The 22,717-nt window shown below is 43.3% G+C and overlaps 1 protein-coding gene across 1 annotated transcript in view; it reads right to left on the bottom strand.

Moving 5' to 3' along the window:
- The window catches only part of cacna1da (calcium channel, voltage-dependent, L type, alpha 1D subunit, a), a 65,145-nt gene that overhangs the window by 3,177 nt on the left and 39,251 nt on the right, over positions 1 to 22,717 (bottom strand). Inside the window, 26 exon segments of the mRNA XM_069677727.1 lie at positions 79 to 396; positions 635 to 741; positions 1,072 to 1,199; positions 1,284 to 1,445; positions 2,123 to 2,149; positions 3,664 to 4,052; positions 4,406 to 4,522; positions 5,291 to 5,424; positions 6,875 to 6,976; positions 7,137 to 7,239; positions 7,347 to 7,443; positions 7,532 to 7,659; positions 8,382 to 8,541; positions 8,623 to 8,714; positions 8,810 to 8,875; positions 8,968 to 9,096; positions 14,586 to 14,669; positions 15,497 to 15,607; positions 16,163 to 16,321; positions 17,203 to 17,404; positions 17,506 to 17,652; positions 17,743 to 17,795; positions 17,909 to 18,016; positions 18,110 to 18,197; positions 19,607 to 19,713; positions 21,118 to 21,177. Coding sequence (XP_069533828.1) covers positions 79 to 396; positions 635 to 741; positions 1,072 to 1,199; positions 1,284 to 1,445; positions 2,123 to 2,149; positions 3,664 to 4,052; positions 4,406 to 4,522; positions 5,291 to 5,424; positions 6,875 to 6,976; positions 7,137 to 7,239; positions 7,347 to 7,443; positions 7,532 to 7,659; positions 8,382 to 8,541; positions 8,623 to 8,714; positions 8,810 to 8,875; positions 8,968 to 9,096; positions 14,586 to 14,669; positions 15,497 to 15,607; positions 16,163 to 16,321; positions 17,203 to 17,404; positions 17,506 to 17,652; positions 17,743 to 17,795; positions 17,909 to 18,016; positions 18,110 to 18,197; positions 19,607 to 19,713; positions 21,118 to 21,177 — 3,378 coding nt within the window.

Raw genomic sequence — 22,717 nt, 5'->3', positions numbered from 1 at the left:
AGAGGAGGAAAAATATGTAACTGTTCATTTTTTGCTATCTTTTCTTGGATGAATACATCTAAAATTAATCAAACTCACTGCTTCCACAAGGCTGGTGGCGCTGCCTCTCTTCTGGTGGTACTGGTTGTGGTACTCTGGTGGCACCTGCAGGTGGACCGGCGAGTACGTCCTCTGGGAGAACTCCGGGTCGTCCGTGTACCACGAGCTCTTGCGCACCGACACCTGGCTGCTAGCAGTGCTCCCCCTGTGTGGGTGGTCCACTCGGATGAGAGGGGTGTAGTAGGGTGACTGGTCTTTACTGGCCGGGGTGGCAGGGGGCGTGGCCCAGGAGCGTGTGGAGCGGGTTGGGGAGAGGCGGTGGGCTCTGCTGGAGTCTAGGCCTGCTACAGCCATTACCTGAAGGGACAGGAGAGTCATGTGACTTTATTAACAGAAGCAAAACAGGAAGTAGCAGGAGTCAAGTTATACTTCTCTTATACGAACTATGACTGCTGCTCAAGGAGAGAGAAAATGGGATAATTGTTGTTATTAGGGAAAAATAAGAGTGAGGGTAAAAATCATTTCCCAAGGTGCACCAGTGTTGAATACAACGTCAGTGAGCAAACAGTACAGGTGAGACATGTGCGGGTGTTACCTGGTGCTGCATGAGGTGCAGTGGCAGAGCAGTACGCTGATGTGGAAGCTCGTCCTGGCTACTTTGTCTGCGCAGACACTCAAAGTTGAAGGAAGGCCTCCTGTGACCTGAACGAGTCAGGAGGGGACCAGTGAGTGACATCATGCAGGAAACGTTTGACAGCATGCAGCACTGCACACACTCGGGGAAACTGGGCAGGCGGGTAAACCATACAGTGAGTGTTTAACAGATTGGAATGAGTGTGGTTGGTAGAGGGAGACATCTGGAAAATTGGGTTCTTTTATCTGGAGATTTTCAACATTATTTGGCCTCAGAAAAATAATTTTGATATCAATCCTGTGAAAACGTTTTACTTTTTTTTTTAACTTAGAATTGTATGAACACATGTTTCAAGTAAACACGTTGCTCATGCTGCAGGAGGAAGAAGGGTGAGATACCTTGAGGTGTGGCAGGAAGCAGCCGTCTCTTTGGTGACCTCCGTGAGTCACGGTACAGCGGCTGCTCGTCATCGTCATAGTAACTGTCAGGGTGATGGTAACCTTTTGGAGTCTCGTACTCTGTATCACTGTTCTGATACCTGTCGACATACGGAAGAAAGAGCGTGATGAAGGGCACCCAACGTGAATGTTTGGTAATATAAGAGTGCTACATGAGCTCAAAAGAGTGTCGTTTGGTGTGCTACCTGTCCCCTGACAGCATACTGTCGTCTTCATAGAACTCCTCCCCGCTGTAATACTCCCCAGAGAAGCGGTCTTCATCGAACTCCTCCTCCCTGCGGATGGTGGGGTGGTGTCCATCCACTCCATGGGACCTGATGAGAGGTCAGAGGCGTCAGAGCACGCTCACTGCTGCTGATCAGGGGGGGGTTATTGTCATAGGGCCATGCACTGCCATGCAGACGCAAGCCTCCAGGGGGCAGCGATGCAACTGTTACTTGTACAAATATTAACAGCAGCCAAACCAGGACAACAGGCAGGTTTAGAGCTGAAGAGCATCACTTTGTCTTCTTAACATCCCGTCCACTTTGAGGTCCTTTCTTTAGACTAATTCAAACACAGATTTCTGTGTGTTTTCTGTTCGGAATCATTGAGAGAATTAAGTGAAATTTGGAGCATAAAACAGACTTTGGGGAGAGTGCACATTTTACAATATACTTCTTTTATTTTAAGCATTTGCGTCCTTCCTCAAAGCAGGCACGTCACGGACTGGACACATGCATAAAGCAGGGCTGCGCTCAGCAATATGCTGGCCACAAATATTCATGTTATTTCTCTTTTTACTTAATTGCTTTGACAGAACTGCATCTTAACAGAGGCAGATGACAACCAGACAAATCACCGGCCAGCATATCGCACATTACACTGACTTAGCAGGGATGCAACCATTCACCGATCCAAAACCAAATCAAAAGAAAACAAATAAATAATAATGTTCTTCTGTTGGCTGTCGAGACATACAGCTGGAGCCAAACCTTCTACAGCAACATACCTAACATAGGTCTCATAGTAGCGCCTTCTGTCCGAGAAAGCAGAGGGATGGTTGAGAGAAAGCATTTTGGTTAGGAGGAGGAAGGGAGGAGAGAACACACAGAAAAGGACGGAGAGAGTGTGACATATATATCATACAGTATATGAAGCATATACAGCATTCTCATATATATGTATGAGGAGGAGAGAGCGTGATGGCAGACGCTAAGTCCAGTGTTGGTTGACAATTCCATTTTCTGCTCTTAAGATAAGAGGGAAACTAAAAATCATTTCTCTTCTGTAAAGTGGCAGCAGTGAAATTGTCCAACCAAACTTATTGGGCAGTGAAGAAAAACAGGCCCGACACTGGAGCGGCTGGCTAAACAGAGAGTGGGAAATCAGGAGATAAGTGTACAGTTGGTCACTTATGAAATTAACTGTCAGTATGAGAGCAGGCGTGTGATCCATTATGGAGGGAAGGGTTTCAAATAAGGGTTTGTGAAATGGAAAGGTTTGATAAGAAACTGGGTTCTGCCTGTGGAAAGAAATAATTATGCAACAGACGATGTCCTCAGATGGTCTTACTGTCGCACTCAGTGAATGGAGACTAACACCAATGATTTTCCTCAGTTATGAGCCGTCATAGACCTCAGATAGCTACATTAGTGCTGAAGACAGCGTTTCAGCTGAACGCTGGAACAAGAGCAAATAGAAAATTTCTGTAAAGGTTTTTTTATCTGTGATTACAGCTTCAGTCTAACACTTAAATGGAAATCTATGATGCATATTTAGATATTTTGAAACTCTTACACCTGCTGTCAGACGTTATAATTGTGTTAGAAGCTAATGTAGCTAACTGTATGTAACTATGTAACTATAGCTAATCTTTGTTAGCTTGTCCTGTGACTGTGATGAGAGATTACTGCCTAAAAACAAAAAACACTACAAACATAAATCGAGCTATTATTCAGAATTACAATTATCCATGTATCAGAAACATTCCCATATCCACATAAATGAACTAAATGCATCACACATTATGCGATCTTAAATTCATCCTAACTTTTGGATACACAAGAAGAGTTAATGGAGACAATTGAAACCAAATGCTAACATGAGCATCTGTTAGCTTAGCTTAAAGACTGAAAACAGGGGGAAACAGTTATCCTCTAAAGCAAAAAGACGTCATGTGAAACTCTCGAGCTTTGGAGGTGCTTTCATGCAGACTTTACATCAATTTCATAGAGCCAGGCTAGCTGTTACTCTCCAGTTTTTATGCTAAGCTAAGCTAACTTTCCTTTGAATGTAGCTTCACATTTAATGTACTGACATGAGAGTGGCATCAGTCTTCTTATTTTACTCTCAGCAAATAAGCACATTTCCCAAATAGGGGAGGGACAAAATATCGCTTATCATAGCGTGAGTTATCATGCTATTCCCACCACTACTCCCAAAGTTAGAATGATTTTACATAAACCCCCGTTACGGCTCAGGAGAAGTCACTCTACATGTATTTAAACAATGTCTGCAGCAGATAAAAAGGCTGTTCAACGGTGTGGATACCTTTGACCCTGGGGTGTCCGGGGCTTTTCGTAGTCGTAGTAGGAGCTGCGGTGGCCTGGGTAGCCGTTGGGCGGTGCGTGTTCATAGTAACGGTGGTGTCCTCCGTTGGGCAGGCTGGAGACGTTGGCGTTGTTGAGGTTGATGTTTGTGGATTTGGGAGACTTGCCGTAGGAGTTGTGGTGTCGGTTGTGATGGTGGTGGTGGTGATGATGGTGGTTGTGGTGGGACATGGCGTTGGCTCGAGACAGCCGTCCCACCGGCTGCTCCATGTGGGCGTAGTGAGGCGGAGGCTGCACCTGCAGGGGGCGCTGTGTGGCGTTGGTCTGATGGCCGTTGGACCGCCGGTGACCACCGTTCATGAGATGGTTACCGAAGAGTCCGCCGTTACGCTGTGAAGGAACGCTCAGAGTAAAACCACCGACTCTTCTACGTCTCGTACCAGAACAAACGTGCTTTTGATGTTAAGTCTGATTTTCTTTTCAGAAACTTCATGAGCAAAAAGAAGTTCAGAAGCTGGTTTCATGGCACATGGGTGAGCAAAATGAATGCACTGTTTCTACTTTGTTGAATTGAAATGGAGAAAGGAAGCCGAAATAAACCAAACTTACAAAAACCTACATATTGTAGCAATAGAAAATAAATACAGTAAATCTACTATTTTTTACCATGAAAAACACCAAAATATAACTGTACAAGAACAATATTAAACATTCCTCCTGACGTGTAAAATAAAATCAGTTACCCTATAAATCTCCTCGTCTTCCTCTGGAATAAAGTCTACTAGCTCGTCATCCTGCAGATCACATGATATCGCTCGGCGAATTTCGGGCCCAATATCATGCAGCGTGCGAAGGCCAGCCTGTAACCATGACAACAAGAGGGCTAAACGCTACAGCGGGGAACCTTCATCTTACATCTTACAACTCAAAATCTGACATCATACAACAACCACCACACACACTGGGCATACACACACACACACACACACACACCTGTGCTGGAATATGCAACACCTGACATTTATCGACAGACTGTGAGAGATGAGAACACACAGACAGACAGATGTGCTCTCCTGAATGCAGCCTGCTGTGAGTATTACTCAGTTGGAACTACTTGTGTAGCATCCAGTGTAGTAAAATATTACACTTCTTCTTTTCCTTTAATTTACCAAATAAGCAAAATACACACAAAAAATGTCATCATAAATAAACTAAAAGCTGGTCCTGTTTATTGTCTGACAGATATATGGGGATGAATGGTAGCCATATATCGCACGTGAAAAGGGAACAGAAATGGTTTGCATGTGATTAACATGGGATGATGAGTGAATCGTGATGCACAGGAAACACATAAAATGACGGCTTGGGACGCTTAACATCAACATCTGTGATATTTAAAGACGCAGAGACACAAATTCACACTTTGGAAACACGTAAATCACAGTAACAGATTCATACTGTGCACCAAGATCATGAACGTCCTGCTGGATCATAAACCATAACATTAGCACACTTAATGATAATTGAATGAAATGCACAACGACACATTTTACAGACTTGACTCAACAAAATTACAATTTCATACAGTCTCTCTCTCGTAGATAAAGCGTAGACTCTGTGAGACTCACCTGCAGGGCGATGGCCGTGTTGTTCTGGGAGGGGTGAGCACCCACCAGGCCTTCCTCTTTACGTTTCTTGAATTTCCTAAAGTAGTCCTGTATCAGGAAGGTGGCATAGAACTTCCCCACGGTTACCTCATCATCTGAGTGAACAGACCACACAAATGCTTCCTGTGTCAGCAGGTCACTACTCACAGAACTCTGGGAGAGAGAAGGAGAGACTTTTCTCCCCCCTCGTCCGTTTTCCTTTAAACTGAGGGTCCACCTTTGTAGGACTGCAGACATGTGAGGCACCCTTTACACCCCAATCAACCAAATCATATACATCCATCTTGATGGAGTATATACTGTACCTTAATGTGCAACACATGACATCCTTATCTGTGTTTTAAAAAGAACAGAAATTCAAATATTTGCTAAAATATCTTTGATCAGATCTTCTACATTACATTCCATTAGAGGAATTTATGTTCCAGCACCTACAGTATCAGTGCAACCCGTTAAAGCTACGAGTCATTACTGCTGTAACTTCTCTGTCCCTTCTTCTGTAAGTTTGGGCTACTGAAGAAGAGGACAAAATGAGCAGAATGAAGGTTAAACGACCAAAAACAAGCATAATGTGATTTTAAAATACGTCTCTATTTGCAGGAACATACAGGCTAAAAACTTATTAGAGATTTAGATCAAACTAAACACAAACAACTGTCATTAATTTAGCTTTGAGACCTTTTAAGAAATGTATACTTGTCTTTAAACTTACTGCATTAGCACATGCAAGCAAGCAGATCTACAGTAGGCATCATACATGTCAGTTTGTCTGGCTAAATTCACTCTCTCATATGATGTGTGCTAGCCAGTGAATGTTGTCCTTAAAACTGTGTATGTGTTTTTGTCTTTTGGGGATTTTTGTGTGTTACGAATGTGTGAGAATTATTCTGAAGCAGGGGTCTGAATCACTTTGAAACAAGCACGCTGGGGACAGAGATCGGAGAGAGAGGCAACACTAGTTCCATGCCACCACCCTAAAACAGAACTGCTTCAGAATATTCTGAAGTGTCTCAGAGTTTTTGGATACAGAGATATAACAGAATGAGAAGAAGAAGAAGCTGTGGACGCTGAAGCGGTGAGAAAAAGACAGCGATTAAGACAACAGAGAGATTCAGATGGATAGAGACAGACAAGTAATAGAAGGAAAAAAGATAGAAAGACAGAGCATGCTCTTGCACAGTGGTCTACGAGGCCATGCATGCCCAAAGCCCAGCGGACAGTCGCGGGGCCTCCGTCGGCGTCCGGTACAGGAGGAAACAAACATGGATAAGAAACAGACAACCAGGAGAACATGAGCAGAGCAGAAACAGCACAATACAGCTTTACTTATGTGTGAGAGTTTACATGTGTGTGTGGGTGAGTGGGTTTTAATTTAAGGGCAGAGTTAAGAAGCTTCCTGTAATTCTATGCAAACAGCATGAGGGCCGCATGTGATGTCTGTGTGCATGTGGTCCTGTTAAACCTGCTCTAGCCTGTTTTGTGTGTCAAACTAAGACTCGGAGGTGTTTGTGAGGTCATTATCAGACACAGGTTGGTTCCACTAACCACCAGCAGGGGGCACCACTTGATCCAGCAGTTTCATGCTGGTCCTCTTCCAGATTTTCTTGATGACTGCTCGCAGCTCTTCATTTGCCTGCTCTAGATTACCTAAAAAGGACAAGGACACAAACGTCCCTGAGAAAGCAGCACTCAAACTCACAGACATTTTAGATCCACACAGGCACAGAATAACAGGTTACAGTGAATGCATCAGCAGAATATCTTTCAGATGCAGCAAAGTGTAGTGACATTTATATTGGTCTCATACCTTCCGTTTTGATCTTCAGGGCAGTGCGCACCAGTGCAAACAGAGTGGCGTTAAACATGACGGTGCCGTCACTGTTCAGAGGCATGTTCATGGCTACCAGCCTCTGAAAGGAGAGAGCAGAGACGCCTTTAACGTGGGGGGAACAGGTCGGCGCAATGGTTGATATTTCTGTGTGTATTAAAAAAGAGAAAACACAGAGGGAGAAGAGACCTTGCAAGCGACTCTGTGAGGGCACAGTTTGCCGAAGCCGAGAGGAGGCTGGATGCGACGGAGAAGCGTCACAACATCCAGATGTTTAATTCTGCCTCTGTAAGAGCAAAAACACGATCACCGACTGACAGAGAAATGATGTGAAGGGAAAACATTTGGTTTACTTAAAGGTAATAAGCCCGTACTTTGCCTCTGGGTCGTACTCTGACCAAATTCTCTTGAATTCATCGAGGTGATGCGGACCAAGAATGGACCAATCACGCGTCAGATAGTCAAAGTTGTCCATGATGACGGCCACGAACAAGTTGATAATCTGCAGGGGCACAAAACATGGTTTTACATTCATTTAATTTGTGTTGCGCTTACCTTTGTTTTGATAAAGTGAAATTTGAACATTAATCATATTTAAAGGTATAATAAGCAGGACTTTTCCTTACAACACATTCAAACCGGGCCCCTCCTCCTGGGCTCTTCGTCACCAGAAGCTCACTCTCACGCCCACCCCGCCGAGCTAACACCGACAGCATCACGGTTACCATTGCGCTAGCATGCTAACCGCCAGTTAGCCTGTCCTACCCGATTTGAAGCACCCACCTGTCCGACAGAAAGAAGGCCAACTCTGCATCGCTCTTTCGCCATGTTCGCCGGTCTGAATAGGGCCCAGTTGCTAATTTGAACCACTCCCACACTCACCTGTACGCTGTGATTGGCTCAGGGAACCACAACAGCGCCCCTCCTGAAAACATCTCGTGCAAAGCAAAACAACAGAATAGATGCAGAGGGAAGGGTCTCACAAGGGTCTGCACACACACTCACCAACACACATAAGTGATGATTTATATTATATTTGTAAAAGTCTATATTTTATTTTTCTAGGAAAATCCTACTTATTATACCTTTAAGCTGTAGAAATCTTAGTCATTTTAAACATAGAAATCTTCCCACGGTGCTCGAGTGAAAGTGCAGAAGGTAACACAAAGCACTTTAATGTAAAGAACAAGCAGCAGGCTGAACACTGTTATATCTAATGCATACCAAGAAGGCGCAGAGCATGTAGAAGGTGATGAAATAAATTATCGCAAATCCACTGCCGCACGTCATCTCCTCCCCGGGGTTGTAGTCCGACTCTGGGTCGCACAGTTTCCCCGGCATACAGGCCAACATGATCTCCTGCCACGCCTCTCCAGTCGCACATCTGAACACCAGAAACACAAATTAAAACCTCAACAAGTGACCAAGGAAACTAAAGACACATTTCCTGATGAGCACTACACACCTGAAGAGAAGGAGCACAGCCTGAGGGAAGGTCTGGAAGTTGTTGTTTCTGTTGATGTGCGTACCGTCCACCATGGCGACCTTTCCAAACACCTGAAGCACAAATGTTGCCCACATGAATTAAACCTCAACCTCACCAGCCTTGATGAGGCAGTGAGAAATATTTAGTGTCACATTAGGTAACCAACCTGCATGCCGATGACAGCGTAGATGAAGAACAGCATGGCGATCAGGAGAGCGACATATGGCAGCGCCTTCACGAGAGGACAGAAAGCAGAATAAAGGTTAATATGAGTAACTGAATATCTCCCTCAGGCGCTGATCAGATTATTGTCCTACGTCTCACCTGGAAGGATTTGATGAAAGTCCAAAGCAGCGTGCGAATGCCCTCCCCTCTGCTGAGGAGCTTGACCAGCCGCATGACTCGAAACAGGCGGAAGAAGGTGATGGAGATGCGAGCGCTGTCCTCAGTGTTCTGTGGAGACGTAGATCAGAGTCAGAGGACCGGAGGGGAGAGAGAGTATGTGGTGAACACAGAGCGCCTGGCTGTGCTTTACAGGATGAAGAGGTCTGACCTTTGACCCCAGGGCCAGATACATATGGGCTGAGAAGCAGCACTGCATCTTTATAGCAAGGAAAACTGCCAATTTAGAGCGTTTAGCGATTTTCTGTTGCAACATATATTAAATGTTCTGATTGGTTAATTTAAATTTGTGGTCCAAACACAATTAATTCTGTCGAGCAGTGTAGCTGCAGCTGATATGTTTCTGTTAGTCTGCGTCCAAAGCACTGTCAGGAGCCCTGCCACTGCACAGACCTAAAGGGGGGGAAGCAAGGAGGCGAGCATGCTGGAGAAAACCTTGCCATACTTGACAGGAAAACGTCTGCACAAGCATGGCACCCTCAGTCCAGAGTCACTGCATGCGGAGTCACAGTGGGGCCCACCCGAGCGGGTTGGCCGGGAGGTTCACAGGTCAGAGCTGGGTGACCTGATCCCAGGGGTCATCCATGGGTCACTGCCCCACGCAAGAAAGTGGGCAGAGACCATGTAGCTGTGTCAGCAGTACAAACGTGAGGAGCAGCCTTAACACCGCTCCCACCTAACGACACACGCAGCGTCACGTTTGAGTGACACACTCTCCTTAGAAAATAACTCCAAACATTTAGGAAATTAAGGCAAATTTTTCAGGATAAATGCAAACGATCAAACAAAGAGAAAATGACAAAATAAACAGAATGGAAACCTTATCATGAGAAATCAAATAAAAGAAATAAGCATCATAAGAGTCGTGTAGACAACCAAAGAATACCAAACAGAAAAATGCAGATCTAAACATGGCCCTGAAGGAGGAGGGGAGGGAGGAGAAGAGGAGGTGGGGGAGGAGCATCTTACCCCCTGCTCATCCACCTGAGGAGTCTCCGTTGGCTTTAAAATCAAAGACCTGAATTAATGACTTGCACAGAGCCCACAGGTCTCACACACACACACACACACACACACACACACACACACACACACATACACACACCGGCTCAAACACTTAAACATTTGAAAAAACTTTATCACACGTCAGTCAGGACGCAGACAGAACAGAGTCACTACTCGTCTCACTGATGGGACAAAACTGTCTTATTGTTTCACTGTGACAGAGACAGACATTCAGGTGTCACTGTCTATGAACACTTAATGTAATGACAGACATAAAACATTATCTTAACACTTTCAGAGACTGTCACACGACGAGTTTACAGCTTAGCATTCCTGACGAACAACATGAAGCTACTTAGTTATTAAGTAACATGTAAGACACAACTTTATCCCTCCCCTGCTGTGATGTCACTACACATGAGATGTAACGATCGTATGGTGGAGATGTCTCTGCTGAGCTTTGGACAACGTTGATGAGAAGCTAGCTGACAGACATGACAAGGCATTTCAAAATAAAAGCGCTGTCTGCTACGCTAACATAGCCTCGACTCAAAGGTGATTGTTCATTCTTTAAGCACACGTCCACATATGATTTTGTGTGAATCATTGATGGCACCTGTTAAATGATTGAATCACAGTGGGCTGAAATGATGCTGATCAAGAATTGGTTGATTAAAGTGATAATCTCGAAGATTTTTATGTAAATAAATGTCTGTTAAATCGCTATCTATCGCTGAATGAGGTAACACTCAAGCCTTTTCATTTGCAGTATATAGTACTATTACAGACTGGGTGTCTGTGACATGTTTTGCGGAAAAAATCCCAAGCGGCGCCCAGTTAGTGACGCGTTTTCCATCACCCAGCAGTGGTTGGTCTGCCAGAGAGGGTAGGCGGAGCTAAGCGGCTGCTTTTCCGGTCTCTGCAAGTGTTGCGAGTAAACAGTAATCTACTATGGCTGAACAAACAAAGAAAAGATCGATGACTACAATTACAAATTTAGAAATAAGTGAAAAAACAAAGAAAAAAAAATTGGACGCTCAGATGAAGGCAAACAGTCTAAAAAGGAGAGCGACCGTCAGCGAGGAAAATCAAGAGTTACAAGTGGAGCCAACCGTGGAAGTCACACATGAGACACTGTCTGGAAATCTTGGAAGTGTGCTCCCGCAATTACCGTTTATCGCCAAAGAGAACGAAACTGAGATCTTCGGGATTACCACTTTAAAGTAAAATAATTTGATCGACACAGTCGCTCACACAGGCCCACACCCATACACAGTTTGTGATTCATGTCATGAACATTAAATCATTAAATTTCAGCAGTATTCAGCGAGCGCTTGTACACAGAGAAAATCCAGGTGCAAAATAAAACACAAATCACAGAGCTGGTGGTCAGACTGAACCTGGATCATGATAAAGCGATTTTTTTGCAAAGTAATGAGATTAACTCCACACTGACAGGAGTCGTATCAGAGGCTCAGCACTGAAAACAAAGAGATACTCCAGACAGATATGGCTTCATTCAAATCCCTTAGCACAGTATTTAACAGAGCATCAGTATGAGGTGCAGAATGAGCAGAAATGATAAAAGAAAATGATAAAAAATTAGCTTGAGGAGGTTCTTTAGGTAATCCTGGCCACAGCGCTGATGGAGCATGCGTTCAGCATCGCCACGTTGCTGGGGGGGGAAGCACTGCACGCACACGCAAGACATTCTGATGAAGAGGAGGCCATTGGTGAACTCATAGCAATGCAGCAACTCATGCATGTCAGTAGTGCCCTGCAACAAAACTGCCATAGCAGGGCGCTCTCACAGTCCGGTGCAGAGAGAGGAAGAGGAGAGAGGAGAAAACTAGGAGAGAGAGGCAGACAGGAGGAAGAGGAGGAGGAGAGGCAGAGAGGAGTAAAGAGGGAGAGAGTCACTGTTGGAGTGTTCATGCACCTGACTGGAGTCTACACACCTGCGCTACACATGAGCTCCATTCTGAGCTTTAAGAGCTCACTACAGGAAGACAGAACAAAACACAGAGACAATCACTCACAGAGACACAAACACAAGATCATCAAAGAACCTCAGACTCAGCTGCGTTAAAGCACCGTCAGTGTAAATGCAGAGAAACAAATTTAGCATCTTCTGATCCGCTGATGATTCTTACCTGATTATAACTGTTTGGGAAAGTGAAGCTTCCGTTTTCACTTTAATTTAAGCGTCAGCTGAAGCCTAAGCTAAGTTTTAGCTCCTGAAAGAGCCTCTGTTTCTTTCCACACTTTGAATTCTCTGTTTGAGTTAAAAGACAGTCTGTAAAGCCGCAGCGACCTACACAACTTTAAGGAATGTAATCACAGTTGTTTCAGCTCGAGCTTCACAAATTCTACGTTAAATTCGTCCTTAACGTTGTGTAGGACGGACATGTCCAAGCTCTGAGCTCCAGGGCCATTCTGTCTGGAGGGAAAGGTCGAGGGGTATGGCAAGAGAGAAAGGGCAAACTTCACAAGGCTCTATGGAAAAAACTGACCGGAGGGGAATGGAGTGGGTGGCCAAGCGCCATCTGTGAGAGGCGGGACATGGAGAGGATGTTAGGGAATGAGGTGAATCATGGCTGACGCTTCCCAGCATGCACTTGGAAAGATTAAAAATCACACAGCTCATGACTGAAACAGCAAGCAAGTAGCAGAAGTCAATAAATAAAATGCAAACCCAGTGTGGATCAGTTATTATAAATGATAACATGGAAAATATCTGATCTGTGTGACACAAAGAGCAACCACATGCAGGTAAATGTCAGTGATGATGAAAAATGCCTCACAAGAAACATGAAAGCCCTTGTGAAATCAACACTGAGTCCCCAGCACACACATCCATACACACAGCACACCTTAAAGATCAGACTGTACGCATGTAAGACACACATGCAGAACAACAGTAACCTGCACACAGCAACATCGTATGTTTTAAACAAAGTTTGTTTTTACACTCATGCAGACGCACATTTAAGAACGGAAACTGAGAGAACACAGAAAACATGAAGAATAACTCCAGAAAAACAGCACTGCAACTCAGACAGCAGAGCACCCGGGAGGAGGGGGAGGGGAGGAGGAGGAGGGGGCACCATCATCACCAAAAATATATCTCCGATATGTGATGAACTTTTATTTCTATTATTGGACTTCAAATCCAAAGATCTTTGCCATTTTTGTACCAGTTTAACTCGGAGAGCAGCACAACAAACACTGCAGATATTTTGTTTCTGTTTCAGGTTTTTGTTTGTGAAAGGTCGAGTCAGAGTTTTGTTGTAGTTTGTTGATCTAAAAGAAGTTTATCGAGCCTTGACATACTTTTCAGAGCGACGGCCTGATTTGAAATAACCTAATTTAATGTGTTACTGTACTACAAAGTAACATAATGTTCATTTCAGTTTGAATCGACTGTAAAAGGGGTCCCGCAGATAAAGTTGTTGTACACAACAGGTTACACACAGAAAACATTATTGGTTCATTGCCATACTTGCCTCTACAAGTTTCTAAGGAAACAAAACGAACAAGAGTAAAAACATTAGAGATCCACATCGTAAAATCATCCTGCTGTGCACCAAATACACAAAGAACTGTGAGAGACTCCTGTTGTTTGTGTGCTTTCACTGTAATGTTCAGGGGGTTAAAAATCAGCATTCATAACAGAGAGTTTCTGCAACAGACAAAACTGCAACACATGGACATGGGAACATTTAGCAGAAGCAAAACTCCAACAAGACAGACTATGTGGTTAAACTCAGAGTACTGTAGATGCAGCAGTAAAAACAACAGGACGTACATGAAGGTCAAACTGAAGCTTTACAGATGAGCAAATGGTAAATTATTAATGCTTTTGCATAGATCTTTAGCATGCTAAACATCTAGTAAATACAGAAGCTTAGTTAGTAGATAACATTGGGACGCTTCAGCTAAACACACTGGAGAAGTGGTTCTCTCAAAAGGAGTCTTAAAGGTTATCAAAGGATTCAAGGAAACAAGAAAAGTGTTTTCTCTGTTTTAATTAAATAACTGATTGATTTGTTTTTAACTCAAGAGGATCAAGCAGACATCAAATTCCAGCGATACGTTTTAGCAGTTGCTATGTGGCTTCCTGTAAGGCTTCAGTTCAACGTAGGAGGCAGAAAAAAAGTCGTACTTACATTAACTTCAGTGATAGCGATATCGACGACGCTACCAACAACAATTAAGGCATCAAATGTGTTCCAAGCATCAGCGAAATAGTGCTGTTAATGCGAGGCGTTACATGTGATGGAGGAAGGAAAGAGAGCGTGAAGAGAAGGAGAGGTCAGATAAGTGATCAGGGGAGAGTGGAGAGTAAAAGGGAACGGTTTCATGAGATGGCAGGGTCAGGGGAGGACAAAGAGAGAGAGAAAGAGATAAAGTATTAAAAGTGTTCAGATAAAAAGACTGAGTCCTGCCAAGGAAAGCTGCAGCGTGACAAGAGGTCGCCCGAAACAGAGAGGGGTCAGAGTGCAGCAGGGAGCGCTGGAGCTGAGCTTACTTACATCGATCTCACTGAGAACAATGTCTACTATGCTGCCAATCACAACCAGGGCGTCGAACACATTCCAGGCATCCCCGAAATATCCCTGAGCAAGGTGGAGCGAGTGGGGGGCAAGTTGGATGCGATCAGTACAAAGAAGTAGCGGTAAAGCTGCAGGGCAACTACATGTGCACCAAACTGATGTTAAAACACTAGCATTACATTACTGCCAAGATATGGCAAACAGTGAGCGCTATTTTAGTGTAAAAGTCAGCACTGCACCCCACACTCTGTCTCTTACTAGCATCCTGTCCTTCTTCGCAACACAGAGCTGTTGGGCAGGCCGCGCAGAGGAGGGGACAGTGAAAAACACAGTACATGATTCATCTGTTTCCAAAATTCATGTTTGCTGCTCCAATCTTTAACATTTAAACAATAGTTCGACATTTTGGGAAGTCTGCCTGTTTGCTCTCGGTTACTCTTACATCAGTGTGAAGCTACAGGCAGGAGGTGGATAGCTTGGCTTAGCTAAAGGCCTGAAAGCTGGCTGAGGCTGCTAGCTATTCTGGCAGATCATAAAAACACATGTTTTGGTCTTAAAGGGGTTATGAGCAGGACTGTGTCTTGGCTTGAAGCAGAAACATCCACCTTCCAGGAAGTCCCACTGTTTTACGTTATGTCAGAGCCAAGCTAGCTGTTTAGCCTTGTTTCCAGTCTTAATGCTAAGCTAAGCTGCTGTAGCTTCATTTTAACAAATGGATATAAAAGTGCAGTCATCTTTTCATTTAACTCTTGGCAGCATTTTCACGAATACATCAAATCAATAAAACTGTATCAATACATTAAACTAAGTAAGGTATCCAATTGTCTATTTTTCAGTATCTCTGTTCCTGTTAATGTGAGTGTCTGTGAAGTATTTGCATGTTGACTCACCCTGGGTTTGAAAGCAATGAGTTTGAGAACCATTTCCACAGTGAAGACAGCAGTGAAGACCATATTAAGAATGTCCATGACGTAGTTAAAGAGCGCTGACTGGCCGTAGTGCTGCAGCAAGGGGACAAACACAGACGGTTAAAGACAACTGAAGAAAGGGAGCATCTATTATTTTGATATTAACCTAATTATTTTATTAATTACAATGAAAAATAAAAGATGTGGTCACCAAGATAAAAAGATATGTCGCAAGAAAAATTGTTTAAAAAAATAAATAATAAAATAAATACTTGAAAGCAACTAATTATATTTTTTATTAGATTACAGTACCCTGCAAATTATAGTAGAGTTTTTGAATGAATTAAATTAAACAATATGAACAAATTAATGGTGCCCTTATTTTTTCCTAGGTTCACTTGCATTGAGCTCTGCCACAGTGTCATATTTGATGATACCACCAGAGAGTGCCAAAGTCAAGGCACTTTTATTGTACACATTTTTTGGTCAAGGACAAACTCCACTGCTAAAGGTAGAAAAGTACTGACACAAAACTTACATATACGTACTTTTAAATTCACCTCATCACCCAAAATATCCACACACTTTCATTAACCTTTCCACAGAGTTGATTGGTGTCATCATCGTAAACACGGAGTGACTTCTTACCTGTACAGCCAGGCAGAGCGTGTTGAGCATGATGAGCACAAACATGATGTACTCAAACCCAGTGGAGTTCACCACATACCAGAACTTGTACTGGTACGGGTTCTTAGGGATGTACCTCCTCAGCGGACGAGCCTTCAGAGCGTACTCCACACACTGACGCTGCACAGAGATACACAAAACTGGCTTCAATACTCAGTTATGAGCACACCTGATACACTCACTCGAATCTAACCTAGACTATTTATAAGCCCTAATTCACCATATTCGCACAGCGGCCATTTTCCCTGACGTTATGCTCAAGTTTGGAAGCTCAAACGCTCTTACAATGTTGTCTGTGGAAATTAATCAGCAACTAAAAGAGAATGTATAGTCAAAATCTGGGGGGAAATCAGGCTATATTTGAAGGTACAACAAACCATTACCTACTGTTAGACATTGGCTAGCGTTAGCATTCAACCACATCTAAGCTAGCTTACTGTTAAATAGGTTGCAGAAGACGTTCAGAGAGGCGTAGATTCTTAGCTAAGTCATATGGCTAGCTAACAGTTATATTAGCAAGCTATCAGTTATATTAGGTAGCCAACAGTAATATTAGCAAGCTCACAGTAATATAGCTAGCTGACAGTAATATTAGCAAGCTAACAGTACTATTAGCTAGCCAACAGTAATATTAGCAAGCTATCAGTTGTATTAGCTAGCCAACAGTAATATTAGCAAGCTAACAGTCATATTAGCTAGCTAACAGTAGTATTAGCAAGGAACTGGTTGAATGCAAAAGTTAGCCATTGTGACACAGCAGTCAGTAGCTAATGAGTTATATTATCTGTTTACATGATTTGCAAACCTTGATTTCAAATCTTCAAATAAATGAATTAATATACAAGAAAAATATTTAAGCTCTTTCAGGGCCCAACATAGCATTTCATTTCAGTATATTTAATATTTGAAGTTCTCTTTGCTTGTGTGCGTATTCTTGGTCAAAAAATACTAACACACAGTGCTTACACACACACACACATTGTGAACCTGCTGACTCTGACCTGGTTCTTGTCCAGTTCACAGTTTTTGTACTCTTTCTCTCCTTGCTCCTGAAATGTGACGATCACAAAACCTACAAAGATGTTCATCATAAAGAAAGCGATGATGATGATGTAGATGATGAAGAAGATGGAGATCTCCACGCGGTAGTTGTAAATGGGGCCGAGGTTCTCCCTGTTGGAGTCGATGGCCTTGTACAGTAACCTGAGAAGAGGAGGGAGCAGAAAGAGAGCGTGTGATCCAGCTTCTCTAAACACAGATATCATCTGTGTGTTGTTGTGATGTTTAAGAAGTTTGAATCTTACGCGGGCCAGCCTTCAAAAGTGGACACAGTGAACAGAGCCATCATCGCCATGAGGACGTTGTCAAAGTTGAAGTCGCTGTTGTGCCACAGTCTTTTGTGGATGGTCGGCTGGTTCACATCTCCGTCCTTATAAAGGATGTAGGTGCCCCTAGGAGAGAGTGACATGATGCTTGCAGGTTAAGACTGACACTAGGATGATTTCTGCAATAATTAAAGAAACTAGACGAGTCAAACTTACTTGCACTCCTCTGGGCTGGACTTGGCTTCATCGGTGCAGCGGTAGAATTTTCCCTGCAGTGGAAAACAAAACATTTTCACTGTAATGACGAATATTTCAAAACGATTAACTCAACATCTCATGCTTCATGTGTAACATTGATTTTTCTAAGCCCAGTGCTGCTGACCTTAAACAGCTGCACCCCTATACAGGCGAACATGAACTGGAGCAGAGTGGTGACGATCATTATGTTACCGATCGTTCGGATGGCCACGAACACACACTGCACCACGTGCTGTAAGGCAGAGACACACACATGGTTACACACCAGGGTTTCTGCTCTAAAATGTAAGACTGTGGTTTTTACTGCTTTGTGATGAGGTCTCACCTTTAGGCCTTTGGCTCGGTTGATGGCCCTCAGAGGTCGAAGGACACGAAGGACCCTAAGAATCTTCACCACTGAGATGGCCGAAGACCTGAGCAATGAAAACAGATTGAAGTAGTGTGAGTTTATAAGCAATTGTTTATTTTTACCGCAGGAACTTCTCAAAGAACTTAGGAAGCCATTACAGGAAGTAAATGTAGTTTCTCTGACATAGGCTGGATCCGAAGTCTATTAAATTACATCTATGCATCCCTTACGTGCATCTTTTCCTTGTGCCTAAGTCTCTCCCACTCGGGATGCAAGGAGAGACGCGAGGAAACCGTTATCATCAGCCTCACATGTGACTGAATGACTCTAATTTCATTCATCAATCATCGCTCCACCTCCGAGTATTAAGGAACTACTTCCTGTTTGAGCGAGGAATGAGGAAGTATCAAAAAAGAGACTTGGAATACAGGGATAGTGTTTGGTTCCTGCTTATGATTCCTACTTCCTGAAAGGGTGGAGTTAGCATGTCTGACTATCAATATAACACAAAACTAATGGCTGCTACAACTTGTTCACAGCTACTCATTCACTACTTGAAACCATAGCAGGATAAAGATGGAACATTTCTTGTCATGTTTACTGAAAACAACCAAATTAATGTCGTTGGCTTCCTGAAAAATATAAAACCAAACTGATAAAGAGAGTGTGTGTGTGTGTGTGTGTAAACAAGACAAGGTCAAACCGAGTATGTGGCTGACCGCATCAGGTCAATGTGCGCTTTTGTGGGCAATGTGTTACAAGGACTGTCCTTATGAGGCCGATAAAAACGTGTTTGAAAGCAGGTGCGCGCTGCGGACGTAGGCCTAATCCCCGAACAAAGTATCCAGAGACGTATAGACAGAGAGTCGCGTCAGTTGAGGTCCAATATGTTCCGTGATCCGTCATTGCGATTTTGCAACTCTCTCTCTCTACGACTGTCAAAGTACCGTCACTCAGTCAGTCATTCAGTCATTCAGTCAGTCAGTCAGTCAGTCAGTCACTCAGTCAGTCATTCAGTCAGTCAGTCAGTCAGTCAGTCACTCAGTCAGTCATTCAGTCAGTCAGTCAGTCAGTCAGTCAGTCAGTCAGTCAGTCAGTCAGTCACATACAGACCCATGTGTAGGGCTGACCCCGGCGGTCAGCCAAAAAGGAAAGAGAGAGGAAGAAGTGATGAATAGAACAATGACAATTAACTTTAAGTACTAAAGAACAAATAAATAATCATAAAGCAGTCAGTGGAAAAAGTTCTTGGGTTTTTCCTGAACCTCTGACTCTTTTCTCAAACACTGCATTTGTTTTTGAGCTGTCATCGTTGTTCAGATTTAAAGGAAAAGCAGACAGCAAAGCTCAAGGGGACTTGTAGTTCCTGAGTTCACTTCCTGTGGCTCCATAGTTCCTGCTCAAAAAGGGCTCAAATTGTGCTGCTTGCACAGTCATCAGGAGGGAAAAGTGCCTGCGTTTATTTGTACTCACTGGATGCCAAAGGAGACGAGGGAAACTCCGACCACCAGCAGGTCCAGGAGGTTGAAGTAATTCCTACAGAATGCTCCTTTATGGAGAAAGGCGCCGTACGTCGTCATCTGAGGAGAGGCGGAGGAAGTTAGAGGAGATAATGACAAAGAAAAAAAACACAGATTTTATTAAACACAAAGTTGCACTCACACTCTCCACACTTTATAGGACAGGGACACATGAACAGCACAAACATGTTAAGTAGGAAAAACTCACACACCTTTCACACGCACACGTCTTCACACTCTTTTAGATCACTCTGATTCGGGGTGGCGAGCTCAGAGCAGTGAAACAGGAGGCTAAATCTACCGTCGCCACCCCCACGGCCCTTAACTACATGAATGTAGTAGTAAGTCATTCATTTCACAATCGACTATGGGATGAGGCAATAAAACATGCATTTTGTTGCCATGAGGATATTTACTACCTGCAAGAGCTCTAGTTATAGTGATTGGAAGGATGAAATGGCCTTACTGTCACATTCATGTGGACCGTCGGCTTAAAGCACATTCCATTATGTTCTTTAATAGTCGAGAAGAAGGGAAAGCAGCTCCCAATTAAAACTTCAGAGTTCAGCAGGCAGAGAAGAAAAACCAGCCAAAATAACTCTTCTTCAAATAATAAAAGTAAAGGATTAATTATCCGAGTGCGCGTAAATGTGGAGCCCCGCAGAGAGACGGAGAGGAGAGTGCTAACTAAGAGCATCAGAGAGTTGCAAGTAAAGCAATGGCCAGATCTTGGCTGCAGACACGACTCCACATTTCTGCGCACTCAGTCGGGGAAAGCAGACTGAACCATGCTCGGCATGAACATGGTTGGTTTTGCCCCCTCTTTTATGGTCAATCTGAAGAGCAGTCAGTACGAGAGGCATGGAGTTAGCTTTGACTGGAGTTGACTTTTGTCTTTGAACGCCTCCCTGAAGATGACCTCAAACTCAACTTCAGCCAAAGCCTGAAGAATGTCTGAACAGCCCACTAAAATGTGTCGCATTACACAGAGGGTTGCATCATGTTTTTACATATCTTGCATCATCAAACTCATTTCAGCGATGACCGCCCCCATGACGTGACACCCATGTGAGTATAATGTAATGCTGATGTCATGTTTCCTTCCCCCAACAGGAGTTCTTTTTTTAAATCGTGTAATTGGAACAAATTTTGTGTTTGTGTTTGTGTGTGCAAAGTGACAACTCCAATATTTTTGCTTTTTAAAAGAGGTGCCATGAAGAGAAAAGTAAATAAGAGAAAGGAAACAAACAAGCCAGGTTGTACTGAGTGGCAGGTGACACACAAGGAGAGAATGCAGCAAGGCTCTCGTTGTCATTTAAGGGGTTACCTTCAATATGATCTCAAATGTAAACATACTAGTGAAGACATAATCTGCATAGCCTAGGACCTGGAAGGCAACGAGACGTTTGGAGTGTTATTGGGTGTGGTTAGTCACAGCACGGACAGGGGACACAGGGCATTTACCTTCAACACGATCTCAACAGTAAAGATAGCCGTGAAAGCATAGTCAAAGTAACCAAGTATCTGCAAAAAGCAACGTACATGTTTAACAAAGACAGGTCATCATGCAGATTCATACATCATGTGCAAATAACAAATTAAGAAGAATGAAAAAGAAAACTGGAGCTGCAGAGAGATTGTTAGAGTAAAAATCACACAGGAAAATGTAGTTACTTGCAGGAAATATCTACTAGTTCATAAAGTGTAAGGTTATTGTTAATCGTAAGGTGATCAACTAAACTAATGTAATCATATATATAATCATACTATACATAAAGCACTGAAAATTAACACAAGGATCAATGGTTCATTGTTTGCTTCGCAAAACTGTACCAGTGATTTTGCCTGTTTTAGCTCATAAAATACAAACTGTATTTAAAGGTATAATAAGTGGGATTTTCTTACAAAATATAATATAATATAAATCATCACTTATGGGCCTCTATACATGTGTGTTGGTGAGTGTGTGTGCAGACCCTTGTGAGGCCCTTCCCTCTGCATCTGTTCTGTTGCTTTGCTTTGCACGGGACGTTTTCAGGAGGGGCGCTGTTGTGGTTCCCTGAGCCAATCACAGCGTATAGGTGAGTGTGGGAGTGGTTCAAATTAGCAACTGGGCCCCATTCAGACCGGCGAACATGGCGTAAGAGTGATGCAGAGCTGGCCTTCTTTCTGTCGGACAGGTAGGTGTCTCAAACTGGGTAGGACAAGCTAACCGGCAGTTAGCATGCTAGCACAAAGCTAATCGAGATGCTGTCGGTGTTAGCTCGGCGGGGTGGGTGTGTTCTCGCACGAGAGAGTGAGAGTGAGCTTCTGGTGACGAAGAGCCCAGGAGGAGGGGCCCAGTTTGAACGTGTTGTTGACAAAATGCAAGGAAAAATCCTACTTATTATACCTTTAATATCATAAGTTAAAACCTTTAAGAAAGCAAGAAGGACAATTTAATTTAAGTACAGTTATAAAATAATAATTTGCGGAAACCTGACACTAACTTAAAATAAGAACACCACCATAACAAAGTAATTGCCTCAGTTTTGTTTTGTTAAAGTAGTAATCTCGAAGATTTTCATTTAAATAAATGTCTGTTAAGTCACTATCTATCGCTGAATGAGGTAACATAATGGTGATTGAGTCTATGGCCCACTGATGAAATGGATTTGCAGTATATAGTATTATTACAGACTGGGTATCTGCGGCGACATTCGCGGAAAAAATGCCAAGCAGCGCCCAGTTAGTGACACGTTTTCCATCACCCAGCAGTGGTTGGTCTGCCAGAGAGAGTAGGCGGAGTTAAGCGGCTGCTTTTCCGGTCTCTGCAAGTGTTGCGAGTAAACAGTAATCTACTATGGCTGAACAAACAAAGAAAAGATCGATGACTACAGATACAACTTCAAAAATAAGTGAAAATCCAAAGAAAAGGAAACAAATTCGACGCTCAGATGAAGGCAAACAATCTTAAAAGGAAAGCGACTGTCAGCGAGGAAAATCAAGAGTTACAACCGGAGCCAACCGTGGACGTCACACATGCAACACTGCCTGGATATCTGGGAAGTGTGCTCCCGCAACT

This window comes from Semicossyphus pulcher, unplaced genomic scaffold (assembly GCF_022749685.1).
Source record: "Semicossyphus pulcher isolate SPU_LCO1_2020_fin unplaced genomic scaffold, fSemPul1.0.p SCAF_3, whole genome shotgun sequence".
NCBI classification, from domain to species: Eukaryota; Metazoa; Chordata; class Actinopteri; order Labriformes; family Labridae; genus Semicossyphus; species Semicossyphus pulcher.
Note: the sequence above shows the minus strand (reverse complement) of the source record. Positions and strands in the feature narration are given on the sequence as shown.